The 18,174-nt window shown below is 42.1% G+C and overlaps 1 protein-coding gene across 1 annotated transcript in view; it reads left to right on the top strand.

Annotated features, from left to right (window-relative positions):
• Nucleotides 1–551: 551 nt before the first annotated feature.
• LOC104589495 (ribosome production factor 2 homolog) overlaps nt 552–18,174 on the top strand; it is a 31,941-nt gene continuing 14,318 nt past the window's right edge. Inside the window, exons 1-3 of the mRNA XM_010247845.3 lie at nt 552–1,233; nt 17,736–17,810; nt 17,920–18,123. Coding sequence (XP_010246147.1) covers nt 17,742–17,810; nt 17,920–18,123 — 273 coding nt within the window. The 5' untranslated portion in view covers nt 552–1,233; nt 17,736–17,741. The remainder of the gene's footprint in view (nt 1,234–17,735; nt 17,811–17,919; nt 18,124–18,174) is intronic.

The following is an 18,174-nucleotide window of genomic DNA, read 5'->3' as shown; positions in this document are numbered from 1 at the left end:
CATCTACCACATGCCACCCGTCTGGGACAATGTGTCAGAATTGGCAAAACCACCCACTAGGTGCTCTAGCGGGTGTGGAGGTATTTCACTCACCTACCAAGCATCGCAACCCATTCTATTCATCCATTTTCTATCAATGGCCTTCTCTGTGAGCCCAAGTCTTCTCTGTCTTTCGCGGGGCCCCTAGGGGGACCTCACCCCATGCTGTGGGGGTGATATTGCCCACCCATCTAGGACAACGTGTCAAAATTGGCAAAACCACTTATTAGGCGCTTTGGCGAGTGTGGAAGTGTTCCACGTCGACCAAACCCATACCCTCCCATTGCCACCCACCCACTAAACATCCCACCCCTTCCCCTCGTCCATCAGCCCAATGACTCAGGGCGATGATGAGAAATGATGGTTTTGCCAAAGCACCATTAGTCTTCTTCGTAAGCCTGAAGCTTCTCTCTCTCTCGTAGGGACCTCACCCCACATAGTGGAGGGTGGTACCGCCACCCATCTACCCCACGCCACCGGTCAAGTAGCTTATAAACGATATTCAAAAATCCATATTCAAATTTGAGATTCAGCATAATCGAATCCAATTTGGATAATTTGAATCGGATGTTCGATCAAATTCGAATACCAATTTTCTACCATTTAATTATCGGATCGAATTCGGATCTGCATTGATCCGATCCGATAAATATCAGAATTTTGTAATTCTCGATTTCTCGATTCTCATTGAATCAAACGAACGTGAACTGATGAACATTCGAACCTCTCCTCCGGTCTCCATCTCCTTTCAAACCCTAACCCTCCCTTCTCCGTCGCCGCCCGAGCAACCACCGTCACCGGCCACATCAGCGATTCGGCAGTCGAAAGTCGAGTACCGTTCGCTGGCCACCACCCCTATTCCTCTGCCTTTCCTTGGTTCTCTCTCGTCTTTCATCTTCTCCTCTATCAAGTCTCGACTCAGCATTGCCGCCGCCCGAGAAACCACCATCACCGACGGAAACGTCAGTGACAGCGGTCGAGCACCGGTCACCGGCCACTATCGTCTCCTTTGACGCTGCTCGACGCCTCAAGGCCTTCAACCCAAGCTAATATTGCGAGAGTGCCATTGTGCCAACAGTCCAGCATCACCGGCCGGGAACGCACGACTGTCGCCGTCACACACTCACATTGGCCCACCGCCTACAGAGTCTACTGTCTACGATCTCCATTGCAATCCCCTGCCTCTTTTATAAGGTAAGTTGATTAATTGATTTCTGAACGATGCTGATGAAGAATGTTCATTTTTATAGAATAGATTACAGATAATTTAGAATAATGATTTTATGGTTAATGGTTATGCTAGTATGCTACATACTTTTTTATGCTAATGCTAACATCATTTGATTTGGTTTATTGGTTTCTAGTTATGAGTTAGATAATATCATTCCTAAATGGTTTATTGGTTTATTGATTCTCAGTCACAAATGAGAGGCACCTCATTAGATTTTTCAGCTCAGCTGTAGAGATGGTTATGTTTTGCTACTTTGATGAATATGGTTTGGACTATAATCTAAAGTAGTCAAGCAACTTATGTTTCTCCTTCTTCTGAAGTATTCAATAGAAAGGGATATGATGGGTCCAAAGCTGACATTTGGTCTTGAGGGGTGATCCTATTTGTTCTATTGGCCGGATATCTTCTATTCCGTGATCCAAATCTGATGGAGATGTATAGGAAAATTGGTAGAGGAGAATTTAAATGCCAATGTTTGTTTTGATATCATTTCATGAATGGCTGTGTTTGTTTTGATATCATTTCTCTTTCAACAGGATTTAGTGTATATATTTTCAAAACAAGAGAAGAAAGGATTATAATGGCTGTATTTGTTTTGATAGAAAATAAGAGAGAAGTAGGAAATTGAAAGAAAGCTCTAAGGAATTTTGTGGGGTTTAATTATAAATATACAAGAAAACTAAAACCATGTATTAGAAGAAAAATTAGAAGCTTAGAATCGGTTAAATTTCAAAAGTTGTCTGTTGTAAAACAGTCAATCAAATCAGATTCGAATCAAATCTGATTCATATTCGAAAAGTGAAGTTATCAGTTGAATTCGAATTGAATGAATATTTGATTTGATAATCAAAATTGAATTCAAACTGAAATATTTGATATCCTTCGGATATTGAATCAAATTCGAATATTATTATTCATAATCTGTTTGAATTTGAATTTAGCTTGATTCGGTTCGAATTCGATGTGTTTATATGCCTACCGTCTAGGACAATGTGCCAGAATTGGCAAAACCACCCATTGGGTGCTCTGTCGGGTGCGGAGGTGTTTTTTGCCGACCAAACCCACACCCTCTTATTGCCACTCACCCACTGAGCATCCTGACCTGTTCTGCTCGTCGATTGGCCCAACTGCTCGGACCGGAGGTGGGAAATTGTGGTTTTGCCAAAGCACCGTTTCCCATTGTCGAACTTCTCCATGAGCCTGGGGCTTCTCTACCTCTTGTGGGGCCCTCAAAGTGACCTCACCCTACGTCGTGGGGGTGTTATCACTGCCCATCTACCCCCGTGCCACCTGTTTGGGACAGCATGTCAGAATTGGCAAAACCACCCATTGGGCGCTCCGGTGGTGTGAAAGTTTTCCGTGTTGACCAAACCCACACACTCCTATTGCCACTCATCCACCAAGCATCCCCCCTTTTTGTCCATTCATTGGCCTAATGGTTTGGACCAATGGTGGGAAACGATGGTTCTACCAAAGCATCGTTTCCCACCGTCAGCCTTCTTAGTGAGCCTAGGACTTCTCCACCTCCTATGGGTCCCTTGGGGGCCTCACCCCACACAATGGGGATGATATCGCCGCCCATCTATCCCCCGTGCCAGCCATCCGGGACAATGTGTCAGAATTGGCAATACCACCCACTGGGCACTCCAATGGGTGCGGATGTGTTCTGTGTCGACCAAACCCATACCCTGTAGCCACTCACCCATCGTCGGCTTTCTCTGTGAGCTTGGGGCTTCTTTGCCCCCCACAGGGCCCTCGGGGGTGACCTCACCCCACATTGCGGGGGTGGTACCGTTGCCCATCTACCCCCATGCCACCCATTCGGGACGTATCAGAATTGGAAAAACCACCCATTGGGAGCTTCGGCGAGTGCGGATGTGTTCCGTTCTGACCAAATCCACAACCTCGTACACCAAGCATCCTGCCCCCTTCTGCCTGTCCATCGGCCCAATGGCCTAGATCGATGGTAGGAAGCAATTTTGCCAAAGCACCATTTTCCACCATTGCACTTCCCTGTGAGCTTAGGCTGCCTCCACTTCCTATGAGACCCTCGGGGGGACCTTACCCCACATCGTGAGGGTGGTACTACCACCCATCTACCCTTGCGCCACCCATCCAGGACAACATGTTAGAATTGGCAAAACCACCCATTGTGCGCTTCAACAGTGCGGTGGTGTTCTGTTTTGACCAAACCCACACCCTCCTATTTCCACTCACCCACCAAGCATTTTGCCCCCTTTCGCCTGTCAATTGGCCCAATGGCTCGGACCAATGGTGGGAAACGGTGGTTTTGCCAAAGGCACTTGGAAGGCTAAGTATGTGTTTGGTTCCATGGGCAACGTTTATTTGTACTTTTTCACTTTAAATGTTTTTTGTTTTGTTGTTTGGTTGTGTTTCACTTTAAATGTTTTTTTCTCTCCACCTTAGATTAATACCCATTAAAGTGTTCCACATCAGCATTTGGTTTCAAGAAATGCTAAGGCATTGAGTGAAACAAGAATTTGACGTTTCCCCAAATGCCCCATGCACAAAAATAAAAGTGTTTCAATTTTCTACCATTTATTTGATAAATAGTGAAACCAAACAATTGTTTCATTTTGCTTCATATGCAATAAATGTCAATGCCTATGTGGCGTTGATGTGGCGGTGTTTTTTCAATAAACGTCCACGGAACCAAACACAACCTAAGTATCGCAAAACTGATATTTCTTCTTAGGGGCAGAACTCTTAGATGGATTTACAAATATTTCTAGGGATAGTTAAGTTATTTTAGTGAACAAAAAATAATCTTGTAAAATGTTAGATTAAAATGACTCAAGTCCACCATTAATATGAATTCCATTACAACAACATGCCAAAAAAGTTCGCCAGAAATAGGGAAAGATAAGTTAATCCAACACAAAAATGAAGGGGGGTGGGGGAAGTGTTCTAAGACAACCTTAAGACTACTGAACCAATGTAATGACCTATTATTTATAGAAGACTAGTGAGAGGAGAACAATAACAAAAAGAACAAAAACAAGTTGCCTAATTATAGCCATCCCTTTAACAGCTAGCTAGTTGATGGGCTGATTTCATGGATTCGATCTACCCCCGACAAACATCCACTACTTTCTCCAAATATCGAAGGCACTCCACAACATTTCTATGACTATTTGCCAATGTAACCTCATCTAACCAGCTGTGAGGAATCGCCTATTCAAAAAATTTGCAACTGCCACCCAACTCATTTTTCGTCATTGATTTTTCAAACAACTGCTCTGAAAGTGCGACAACACATGTCAACTCTAATCTACATACCTTACAGCAATACTAACAAATAATATCAACCCACTGAAATATTACCTTAGATTTTAATCGACAACTATAAAACAACTTCGAATTATTGGGAGTTGTTGAAATTCGAAGGATACATTTTCGTTTGCGATAGCAATACTTAGTATCACATTGTAAGCTATTGAGGGATTTATTTCCTTTTAGCCTAAAACAAATGCTGTCTATGAGTTCCTTGCTTAGCCAACCCATTTGCAGACCTCCTAACCCATCTTATATGGGTTTGCATATCTCTTGATATCATCTTGAATCTTCTAAGATCATTTCTAAATTGTCATAGAACTCCTTCTTTTTCCAACTAGCCAACAACTATTTTGGAGTCCCCTTCAAGAATCAGCCTAGTAATTCCCATATCCTTAGCTTTTTGCACCCCAAGAATAGCATCCAAGAATTCACCTTAATCAATAGGACCTGAATACAATCCACATATATTCCTATTCTCATCTCTGAACACTCCAATACCAAAAGGTATTGGGGTCTTCTTAACTAGGACCGAACTAGCAATTTCTTTCCATTTTCTTAGCAAATCATCCACTGAAAAAATTTGTAAACAAATCCAATGATTTCAGTCAATGTATCACCTTTATGTGAACCACTTGCACAACTTCTAAACTTCTCTCCTTAGCCAAAATAATCCTTGAATTTCTTTCTTCCCATAAAGTTCAGACAAACAACAACTTGAACACATCTCCACATAATCCTTCCCCATTTTTGTTGGTCGTTTTAAGGAAGTGGAAGCAAACAAGCTTTGCATGTTCGGTGGGGGAGTCCACCATCAGCTTTACAAAGAACACACTTGTGAGGAGATAAACATCTACTGGGTCTCTTTGTTTGAAGCAAATTTCCTATGTCGACTCTTTCCAAAAAAGCTTCCCAACAAAAACTCCCAACCTTTGGTGGGATAGGTTGACATCAAACTTCTTTAATATGGCATGACAAGCATCACAAGCCAAGAGGGACAATCGGTTGAGTTAGGGTTTTAAAGAAGGAAGCACAAGTAAAGGAGCTTAAAGGAGAGGGGGGTCCAAATTCTATTGTTTATCGTTGTGGGTTCCAAGAAAACCCCATCAAGGATGGTCAAGAGAGTCAAAGTACTATCCAGTTCTGTGTCCATGATAGCTCTTCTCAAACCCAATTTCCATCCAAACCCAAAGTTCAAGTTAGAGGGTACAAGGAAAGTGGAAACCAGTTCATTTTTAAAGGTACAAATAGAAAAAAGGGTTAGAAATTGGTCTTTCAAAGGAGAATCACCAACCCAAATTATTATTCATATATCTTGTAGTGGATTTATATTAGAGATGCAAATTGAACTTATCCATAAAAGCAAAATTATCAACCACATAGGACCTACGATATGTCAGGTTGCTAACTATAATTATGATGAAGCAAAATTGTTATCAAACAATATTATATTCTGAATACAACTTAAAAAAGCAAAAAAAAATTAAAGTCAGACTAGAATGCCTACTGACTGAACACTGATAAACAAACTTTCAGATAATGTAAGAAAATCCACCTTGGAACTGATTTAATAAAAATTAAAGCTGGAAGATGAGTGTAGTCCCAACAATATATCCAAAAAATGAGTGAAAAAGAATGCAAATATTGAGATGAATGAAAAAAAATAGAAAACATAAGGTAATAAAGAAAACCAGACCAAATATCTAGTCTTTGATTTAATACAACTTGCTCTCAAAAGAGATATTAACAATGACATGAAGATGCTACCACACGACTCCTCTCTAACGGCTCATGTTCTGCCAATGAAGTAGTTGTAGCATTACATTATCAATTAACCCATCTCAATGAAGTTGGATATAACAAGACTAAAAATCTTAACCCTGTAATGCAGAGAAGCAATCTTAGTAGCTCCGGGTCCTCTCACTTAACCCATCTAATACAGCCTTGACTTCCTTCAGCCCATGAAGAACAACAAATACTTGGTTGGTAGATTCGTTGAACTATAACATTGCTCCCAGCTTCTCGGGTGAAGGTTTCAAGTGATCTAGCAGCATAGACCCATTGAACTGAGATATTCACTATTCGGTTGATAGACTAATAAACAACACCCGAAAACCAAATAAACTCCCTTCAGCCCATGAAGAACAACAAATACTCGGTTGGTAGACTCGTTGAACTATAACACTGCTCCCAGCTTCTCGGGTGAAGGTTTCAAGTGATCTAGCAGCATAGACCCACTGAACTGAGATATTCACTATTCGGTTGATAGACTAATAAACAACACCTGAAAACCAAATAAACTCCTCGAGCGAATGAAACAAAGGAGTGGTGGGAATCCCTCAATAGCTTACAGTGTGATACTAAGTATTGCTATTGTAAACGGAAATGTATCATTCGAATTTCAACAACTCCCAATACTTCGAAGAAGATGCTTTATATTTGTCGATTAAATTCTGAGGTAATATTTTAGTGGGTTGATATTATTTGTTAGTATTGTTATAAGGTATGTAAATTGCAGTTGACATGTGTTATCGCACTTTGAAGAGCGGTTGTTGGAAAACCCAATGACTAAAAATGAGTTGGGTGGTGGTTGCAAATTTTTGGAATGGGCGATTCCTCGCAGGTGGTTAGATGATACATTGGCAAATAGCCATGGAGGTGTTTTGGAGTGCCTTCAATATTTGGTGAAAGTAGTGGATGCTTGTCGGGGGTTAGATCGAATTCATGAAATCAGCCCATCAACTAGCTAGCTGTTGAAGGGATGACTACAATTAGGCGACTTGTTTTTGTTCTTTCTGTTATTGTTCTCTTCTCACTAGTCTTCTATAAATAGTAGGTCATTACGTTGGTTCAGTAGTCTTGGGGTTGTCTTAGAAGACTTCCCCCACCCCCTTCATTTTTGTTGGATTAACTTATGTTTTCCTATTTCTGGCGAACTTTTTTGGCATATTGTTGCAATGGAATTTATATTAATGGTAGACTTGAGTCATTTTAATCTAACATTTTACAAGATTATTTTTTGTTCACTCAAATAACTTAACTATCCCTAGAAATATTTGTAAATCCATCTAAGAGTTCTGCCCCTAACAACAAATATCGGTTTTGCAATACTTAGGCTGTGTTTGGTTCTGTGGGTGTTTTTTGAAAAAATGCCGCCACATTAACGCCACATAGGCGTTGGTGTTTATTGCATATGAAACAAAATGAAACGACTGTTTGGTTTCACGGTTTATCAAATAAATGGTAAAAAACTGAAACGCTTTGGTTTTTGTGCATGGGGCATTTGGGGAAATGTCATTCTTGTTTTCTCTAATGCCCTTGCGTTTTTTGAAACCAAATGCTGTTGTGGCACACTTTAATGGGTATTAATCTGAAGTGGAGAGTAAAACCGTTTAAAGTGAATCCTAACCAAACAACAAAAACAGGAAACATTTAAAGTGAAAAAGTACAAATAAACGTTGCCCATGGAACCAAATACATACTTAGCCTTCCAAGTGGCTTTGGTAGAACCATCGTTTCCCACCTTCGATCCAGGCCGTTGGGCCAATGGCTGGGCGGAAGGGGGACGAGATGCTTGGTGGGTGAGTGGAATTAGGAGGGTGTGGGTTTGGTTAGAACTGAACACCTCCGCACCCGTCGAAGCGCACAATGGGTGGTTTTGCCAATTCTAACACGTCCCGGACTGGTGGCACAGGGGTAGATGGGCGGTGGTACCACTCTCGCGATGTGGGGTGAGGTCCCTCCGAGGGTCTCGTAGGAGGTGGAGGTGGCCCGAGCTCACACGGAAGCACAATGGTGGAAAACAATGCTTTGGCAGAACAACCGTTTCCCACCATTGATCTAGGCTGTTGGACCGATGGATCGGTAGAAGGGGGTAGGATGCTTGGTGTATAAGGTTGTGTGTTTGGTTAGAACGGAACACATCCTCACTTGTCGGAGCTCCCAATGGGTGGTTTCGTCAATTCTGACACGTACTGAATGGGTGGCGCGGGGGTAGATGGGCGACGGTACCACCTCCACAACGCAGGAGGTCCCTCTCGAGGGCCCCATGTGGGGCAAAGAAGCCTCAAGCTCATGGAGAAAGCTGACGGTGTGTGAGTGGCAATAGGGTGTGGGTTTGGTCAACACAGAACACATCCGCACCCGCCGGAGCGCCCATTGGGTGGTTTTGCCAATTCTGACATATTGTCCCGGATAGTTGTCATGGGGGTAGTTGGGCGGCGATACCATCCCCATTGTGTGGGTTGAGGCCCCTGAGGCCCCCGTAGGAGGTGTAGAAGCCCTGGGCTCACGGAGAAGTCTAATAATGGGAAACGATGTTTTGGTAGAACCATCGTTTCCCACCATGGGTTCGGACCATTGCGTCGATGAACGGACGGAAGAGGGATGCTCGGTGGGTGAGTGGCAATAAGAGTCTGTGGGTTTGGTCGACATGGAAGGCCTCTGCACCACCGGAGCGCCCAGTGGGTGGTTTTGCCAATTTTGACATGCTGTCCTAGACGGGTGACACAGGGGTAGATGGGTGGCGGTACCACCCCCACAATGTAGGGTGAGGTCACTTTGACGGCCCTGTGAGAGGCAGAGAAGCCCTGGGGCTCCTGGAGAAGGTCGACAGTGGGAAACGGTGCTTTGCAAAACCATCATTTCCCACTGTCGGTCCGGGCGGTTGGGCCAATCGATGAGCTTAACGGGTCGGGATGCTTAGTGGGTGAGTAGTGGCAATAGGTGGGTGTGGGTTTGGTTGGCACAAAACATGTCCACACTCGCCGGAGCATCCAGTGGGAAACGGTGCTTTGCAAAACCACCATTTCCCATCGCTGGTCCGGGTGGTTGGGCCAATTGATGAGCATAACGGGTCAGGATGCTCGGTGGGTGAGTAGTGGCAATAGGTGGGTGTGGGTTTGGTTGGCATGAAACACGTCCACACCCGCCGGAGCATCCAGTGGGTGGTTTTGCCAATTTTGACACGTCCTTAGGCTTGTTAACGATATTCGAAAATCCGAATTCGTTCTGTTAATGAAATTTCCTGTTATTGATAAAAGAACAGAAGGGATGTAACCTTGTTTTCTTATATAATTTGGAATTTTGGGTATATGGGTTGACCCATTTGGTTATAGCATTTGAGATAGAGGAGAATTTAAAAACATTTTACGCTTGGGTTAGTGGGTCAATATGGATGGGTCAAGGTCAGAGTGGGTTGTGACCCACTCATTTTTCATATGGGCTGATAATGATTGGTCCAATTATCCATTGTACCAAAATAAAATGGTTAATGTGGGTTGGGTTGAAGGTGTACAAATCAAATTAAAACGGCTGGCTTATATAGATCCGACAATCCATTGGGTCACATAAAGAAGGTTAGGGTGGGTTGGGTTGAAGGTATACTAGTATAGGGGTCATGGTTTAGGGTTCGACGCTTTGAATGCTACTCTGCAACTCTCTCAGCCTTCGCCTCCGTCTCTCCGCCTATTTGCAAAGGAGACAGGGAAGCTTTGAGTGTCATGGGGGGTTAGCTCTTTTCTCTAGTAATAAGTGTTGATTGGTATGTGTCCCTTCTCTTTCCATGGGGTACTGCTTGGTCTGGTGAGGTTGCTGTATATATAGGATTTGAAGTTATATGCGAAAATTATTTCCTCCTTGTTAATCACCTAGGCTCTTTTAGAGTGCAAATATAAATATGTAGAGTACATTCTGGTCCATGCAAATGCAAAGTTAGTTTAATTTTGCATTGATAAGTTTACTTTTTTGCCAAATGATTTTTAGTTGTAATGGGTGCAGACACAAACTCCTAGATTGGAATCTACCTTTTTTACATTGACCAACTTTGAGTGCAAAGTTTGCGTCCATTTTTTGGTTGCAAACTTTACTCTCATTTTCGATGAAACATGACTTTTAACATGTCACAGTACATAAATGTACTCTTATCAAACACCAACAAAACTGAGCCAAAGTGCATTGTTAAAGTGAGCCGAATAGGGGTAGTTTAGTCATCTTATGTTTGTTAAGTAGTTTGCTTATGTGGCAGTTTTATTAGAGACACTCTGCCCCACACTTAAGTAAGGGTAGTTTAGTCTTTGTAAAGGTCATTAGAATCTAATAAAGATTAAGGGGGTCGACTATATGGGTGGTCCATTAGATTTCGACAGACCCTTATTTTCTTTCTTCTTCTTCTCTTCTTCTTCCTCTTCTTCTTCCTTCTCTTCCTGGTTCGGGTTACTGTAGCAGCATTCGAAACATGGTATCAGAGCCATGTTCCTGACCTACTTCAGTTGGTAAAGCACCTCAGCAGTGTTCGTGACTCTTCTTCCTTCGTTTCTGATCAGTCAATGGAGAGAACTGGTTTGCCCTAGGTCTGAAACATCATAGCTCGTCTCTCTCTGCTGCGCATAATCTTCTTCATCAGGAAAAGTGACTTCAGCAGTGAATGGTTGGTTGAGACTCTCAAAGGAAGGTCAGTTATCTCTTCTTCTTGTGTTGCTGGTATTTTTGGGTAGAAACCCTTCAAGAAGCTGTTAGTACTGATCAGAACCTAAAGAACTAGGTTCATTGTTGCCCTAGAACGGGCTGTGTGTACAGTAGCCGAATGGTGTAGGGGCTGCTGTAAGTTGTTGAGTGGTGTTAGGGCTGTTGTAAGTTGTTGAGTGGTGTTAGGGCTGCTGTAAGTGGCTGAGTGGTGTAAGGTGTAATGTTGTGACATAGCTGAGTTTTTGTGGTTGTGTAGTGCCCTCTTAAAAATGTTAAACTAGTCTGAACTGGGTGTAACAGGTTTGACTATGTTGTGGTGCTTGTGTTGAACAATCCTTATTGAGTGGTTGTAAGAGGGCTTACATGTGATTAGTGAGTGTTAAATTGGTGCTTATGTGGTTCGTGGTGTTGTGAAATCAGTAGTAGTGTGAATAAGAACAAGGCGTGTGTACCCACTGTTGTGTTTAGGGGTTGCTATAGGTGCTGGAACATCAAATTTTGAATTACAACAGTCAGCTTGTTGCTGATAATTCAGGTTAGAGGCAACTGTGAAAGAGTACAATGGCAGCAATAGGAGATGGGTTTAATGATCAAAAACCTAGTGTGGTGGTTTCCCCTGACTACCTAGGTGTACAGATGACCTCAATTAAACTGAATGGGGAGAACTATGTTCCATGGGCTAAATCAGTGGAAGTTTTCCTCAAGGCAAAGAGGAAAGTGAAGCACATAAAAGATGAGAAACCATCGGCTGACTCCCCAGGGTTTGGTGATTGGGAACAAGAAGATGCTCAAATCATGACTTGGCTATGGAACAGTATGGAACCTAAAATTAGTGCCAACTTCATGTTTCTTGATACGACTAAGGATATATGGGAACATGCTAAGAAGTTGTATTCTGGACAAGATAATACAAGAATATATCAACTTTATCAGGAGTATTTTGATTTGCAACAAGGAAACAAAACACTAGAAGAGTACTATGCCTGCATGAAGAATATAAGGAATGAACTCAATGTCTATCATCTCCTCACTCCAGATATTAAAGTTCAGCAACAGCAAAGGGAACAACTAGATGTTACAAGATTCTTGGTGGGGCTGAAATCGGAGTATGAACCAGTTAGAGCCCAAATATTAGGGAACTCCACCCTTCCTACACTTGAGGAAGTATTCTCACGGCTTCGTAGAATTTCTTTGGGACAGATAGAGAATCCCACACAGTTTGATAAATCAACACTTTTGACAGCTAGAGGAGGTGGATACAGTACAAGAGGGGGAGGACATGCCTCCCGAGGAGGCCGTGGCAGTTCCATGATTGGTCGGGGTGGTCGTGACTCAGGGGGAGGCCGTAGCAGAGGGAAGAATAACTCTGCAAGGAAGTGTACTCATTGTGGCAGGGAATGACACACAGTGAATTTCTGTTATGACCTACATGGCCCTCCCTCTAAATGGGCTAATCATGCTGTAGCAGGTGAGGTTGACATCAGTGATAGTAAACGGGCAGACCGAACTCCTCCCACATCTACATCTACTTTTGGAAGGGAGATGGTGAGTGTATCGCGTGATGAGTATGAACGGTTCCTTCAAACTACTTCACAACATACCCTGCCACACTTGCCCACTAAGGTATTGCTTGCATGTCATCTAAAACCTCTCCCTGGATTATTGACTATGGAGCCTCAAATCATATGACTGGGACTCCAGGTGTGTTCTCTTCTCTTTCTGAAACCTCCACATCACAAACTGTTACACTTGCCAATGGGTCCTTATCTTCCATCTGTGGTGTTGGTAATGTTGACATGGCTTCTGTGCCCTTATCATCTGTTTTATATGTACCTAAGTTTCCATTCAATCTTATGTCTGTTAGTAAAATAACCAAAGCTCTTAACTGTTCTGTTACCTTCTTTCATTCCACTTGTGTTTTTCAGGATCTCAAGACGGGGAAGAAGATTGGTGGGGGGCATGAAGCTAGTGGATTGTATTATCTTGACGGTGGTGGATCTTCAATTGCTCTTCAGACCTCACTTAATCCTCTACAATGGCATTGCCGACTGGACATCCATCTCTCAACGCTTTCAAGATATTGGTTCCGTCATTGAGTCATTTGTCAGTTTTGCAATGTGAGTCATGTCAGTTTGGGAAATATCGTCGTGTGTCCTTCAGTCCAAGAGTTGAGAGTCGTATGTTGAGTCCTTTTTCTTTGGTTCATTCAGATGTTTGGGGTCCAATCAAAATAGTCTTATAATGGGTACAAGTATTTTGTCTTCTTTATTGATGATTGTTCAAGAATGACATGGATTTACTTAATGAAAGAAAGAAGTGAATTATTTTCCATTTTTAAAAAATTCCATGCTGAAATACGCACACAATTTAGTGTTCCAATCAAAGTTCTCCGTTCAGATAATAGTCGTGAATACTTTCCTCCTTCATTTCAACAGTATTTAGAACGGAAGAACCGTTAGCTTCTTGAAACTGCTCGGTCTATTCTTCACCACATGAATGGGGTAGTTGAACGGAAGAACCGTTCAACTGCTCGGTCTATTCTTCATCAGACCTCATGTGCATTCACCCCTCAACAAAATGGGGTAGTTGAACGGAAGAACCGTTAGCTTCTTGAAACTGCTCGGTCTATTCTTCACCACATGAATGCTCCTAAACGGTTTTGGAGTGATGTTGTACTCACTGCATGTTTCCTCATTAATCAGATGCCCTCTTTCATTCTTCATGGTTAGTCTCCCTTCTCTATCTTTTTCCCACTTTATCTCCATTTCTATTAACTCCTCGTGTCTTTGGTTGTGTGTGCTTTGTCCACAATCTAAGTCTTGGAATAGACAAGCTAGATGCACGCTCAATTAAATGTGTCTTCCTTGGCTACTCTCGGACTCAAAAAGGGTACAAGTGTTATAATCCCATTACCCGAAAGTGCTATGTCTGCCCTGATGTCACTTTTTTTGAGTCTGTACCCTTCTTCTCAAGTCTTGAAGCACCTTCGTCTCCACCCTTACTTACTCTTCTTCTTCTTGTCAGTGATCCAGTTCCAAATGCTGCTGTTGGAGTAGACTCATCACCTCATTCAGTGCAGATCACCACCGAACGACCATCGATCCGACAAGTGTATACACGTCGAACGACACCGGCCCCTCCTCCAGCTTCTACCTCATCCGTGGATCCTCTCATGGCTCGTATTGCTGAACCTTCAAACCTTGACCTACCCATTGCCTTACGGAAAGGTAAACGCAGTTCTACCCTCCATCCCATTTCCAATTTTGATTCATTATCTCGTCTTTCTACCTCACATCGCCAGTTTGTTTCACTTTTGTCCTTTATTTCCATACCTAACAATGGTCAAGAAGCTCTTAGTTCACCTGGATGGCGGCGGGCAATGGAGGAGGAACTTTTTGCTCTTCAACATACTCAAACGTGGGAACTTACTACTCTCCTACCTTGTAAGCATGCTGTGGGCTGTAAATGGGTGTATACTGTGAAATACTTTCTAGATGGTAGTGTGGAGCGTCTGAAGGCCAGACTTGTTGCTAAAGGTTACTCATAGTTGTATGGAGTGGACTACATGGAGACATTCTCTCCGGTGGCTAAGATTGGTTCTGTTCGTGTACTAATTTCCCTAGCAGTTATGTATGATTGGCCTTTGTTTCAGCTTGACATAAAAAATGCCTTTCTTCATGGTGATCTGGTGGAGGAGGTATATATGGAGCAACCACTTGGGTTTGTTGCTTAGGGGGAGGATGGTAAGGTGTGCAGATTGAAGAAGACAATTTATGGGTTGAAGCAATCACCATGTGCTTGGTTCGGGAAGTTCAGTGAAGTGGTGAAGAGTTTTGGTATGAAGCAATGCCAGGTTGATCACTCAGTGTTCAGCTATGACTCAGAAGCTGGGAAGATCTTATTAGTGGTCTATGTGGATGATATTGTCATTACTGGCAGTGATAAATTGGGGATTGGCAAACTAAAGGTATTTCTGCAAAATCATTTTCAAACAAAAGACCTTGGAACATTAAAGTATTTCTTGGGAATAGAAGTTGCCAAGTCAAAACAAGGTGTAAATCTGTGCCAAAGGAAATATGTTCTTGATCTACTGGAAGAAACAGGACTGTTAGGTGCAAAACCGGCTGAGACCTCTATGGAACCAAATGTTAAGTTGAGCAGTGATACAAGAGAAGTATTTGAAGATCCTGGAAGGTATAGACGACTAGTGGGAAAGCTGAACTAGCTGACTATCACGAGACCCGACATCTCCTTTGCAGTTAGTGTGGTGAGCCACTTCATGCAAAACCCTCGTATACCTCACTGAGATGCAGTTCTTAGAATTGTAAGGTATCTGAAAGGAGCTCCAGGCCGTGGGCTATTGTATAAACCAGGAGGAAAACTTGAAGTAGTTGGGTATACAGATGCAGACTGGGCAGGCTCAGTGAATGACAGAAGATCTACTACAGGCTATTGCACATTTCTTGGAGGAAATCTTGTGACATGGAAGAGTAAAAAGCAGACGGTTGTAGCCAAAAGCAGTGTTGAAGCCGAGTATAGGGCCATGGCACACGCTACCTATGAATTAGTGTGGTTGAGGAATCTCCTACAAGAAATTGGGTTTTACATGGATAAACCTATGAGATTGTACTGTGACAATCAAGTTGCATTCCATATCTCTTCCAACCCTGTCTTTCATGAGAGAACAAAGCACATAGAGGTTGATTGCCACTTTGTGAGGGAGAAGGTTCTTGCTGGAGAGATAAATACAGAACATGTGGGCTCGAATGATCAGTGGGCAGATTTGTTTACAAAAGCTCTAAGCTCAGGGAAAGTGAATTATCTATGTAACAAGCTGAGATTATATGACATATATTCTCTAGCTTGAGGGGGAGTGTTTAAGTGAGCCGAATAGGGGTAGTTTAGTCATCTTATGTTTGTTAAGTAGTTTGCTTATGTGGCAGTTTTATTAGAGACACTCTACCCCACACTTAAGTAAGGGTAGTTAGTCTTTGTAAAGGTCATTAGAATCTAATAAAGATTAAGGGGGTCGACTGTATGGGTGGTCCATCAGATTTCGACAGACCCTTATTTTCTTTCTTCTTCTTCTCTTTTTCTTCCTCTTCTTCTTCCTTCTCTTCCTGGTTCGGGTTACTGTAGCAGCATTCGAAACATGCATATATGCACTGAACTGGCATTTGCACTCTTACCAAACGGAGCCCTAAGAGTTTTTCCTCTTGTTCTGCTTCAACAAACTGAAATCTTGTGCTTATTCAATTATGTAACAAAGTTAAGGTTTCAACATTCAAGGAAAGCTTTGTTAGAGGGACAAGAGAAACAAAAATTGCAGCAGTGATGAATCCTTGGCCTTGCTTTCTGCCAAATAATCCTTTTAGTGGAAGATATTGACCCTGCTGTGTCAATATTGGTGTTGGAGCTAATGAGGCCTTCTTTGGTCTCCCCAGTTGCTTTTGCCTCTCCCCTGGTTCAAAAAAAAAAAAAAAAGAATCTTTGCAGATACTCTTCTCCGTTACACCCCTTCCTTCTGTCCATATCAACTTCCTTTCTCATGCTGATGGTAATCTCTAGTTCCTTATGTCCTTCCTCTCTTTCTTGGATTCTGTCTTGTTAATAAATTACTGTTTCTTCCGTTACATTGACCTCCGAGAGCTCCTGTTTTATTTGTTCTCTGCTTCTTTATTCGTTTTGTTTTTCTTAGTGGTGAATTGCACATTCTTTGCACTGTCTCTTTAGCTTCTCATGTTCTGATTCTATAAATTTCCTCACTATGTCATTCTTCCTGTCCCCTTTTGGCTTCTACTTACTATTTACGGTGGTGCTATCACTACAGCTGTGATTTCTTTTTGTAAGTTTGTCAACTCTAAGGTTGATGGTATTCTATTTGGTGCATGTATAGTAGGATCAAATGCCATCTATGTTGGGCTATTAAAAGGAAAATTTAACAAAGTCACTGAAACTTAAGCAGCCACTGCCTGCCTGCTGCGATGGGTCAATGCATGTGTTGTTGGGTGGGCAATCTCTAAGCAGTTGTTAGTTGTTTTGTGTATTAAGTTTTTGGATGGATTTTGTGTGTTAATTTTTGTAGCATAACTTTTGAGGATGGGAGTTAATCTCTGCAGATTTGTCCACTAATTACAGGATATCTGCCTGTAAGATTGCAATTAAAATAAAAAAATTGTCCCTGTAAGATACTTAACTCATCTCTGCATTACCCATTTGACACTGACATTCTGGAAATGCGAATCCAGATGTTGTTATCAACTGTTGTGATTAAAGAATGCGTTTTCTAAATTGTATTAGAAATTACTGCACTTAATGGCAATTAAAAGATGTCTACCACAATGCTCTTTGGCTTATCTATATCTATACTTTCCTTTTATCTTTGTGATCTCATGGTTTAGGAAAAGGAGTATCTTCAGGGTTTGAGAATGATATTTGTTGTGTTCTTGGTCAAAACAATCATGGCCAGTGTTTTGAAAGGCATGGGAGGTGTATGCCTCCAGGAGAGGTGCCCCCAAAATGTCCTGAGGTGTTGATACCTCTGAGGCGTAAGCCTCATGTGCAAGAGGTGTATGCCTCATACGCCTTTATATGAGGCATGCTAGAGGTGTATGCCTCATACACCTCATGCATTAAGTATATAACTATATATGTATAAGATATATGATGGCATGATATGATATGATGTGATTTCTTCTTGTGCCAGTTAATAATGTTGAAGATTTCAACTCCAAAAACAGCAAAATCCAAACGAGTGCTTGAAAAGCGTGCTCCCAAGCTTGTAAGCTCCTATGGATTACTTTATTTTTCAGTTTTTCTCAATCAGGAACTTTCCATTATTTATCATATGGACACTTGAACTGATTTTCTATATGAATTCTGTCATGCAGGTTGAGAATGGGAAGAAAACACTGATACTACAAGGAACCAAGACCAGCAATATATTAAATTCTGTTTTGACTGAAATTTATCATCTGAAGAGGGACAGTGCGGTTAGGTTCACCCGTAAAAATGAGAATATCAGGCCCTTTGAGAGTGGTGGAGAAACTTCTTTGGAGTTCTTTTCACTTAAAACCGATTGCAGTCTCTTTGTGGTGAGCAGAGCAAACCTAGGGACATTTATTTTTTGTTTTTTAATTTAACCC

The sequence above is a fragment of the Nelumbo nucifera genome, chromosome 2 (genome assembly GCF_055504915.1).
Source record: "Nelumbo nucifera cultivar China Antique chromosome 2, China Antique-T2T, whole genome shotgun sequence".
Lineage (NCBI taxonomy): Eukaryota > Viridiplantae > Streptophyta > Magnoliopsida > Proteales > Nelumbonaceae > Nelumbo > Nelumbo nucifera.
Note: the sequence above shows the minus strand (reverse complement) of the source record. Positions and strands in the feature narration are given on the sequence as shown.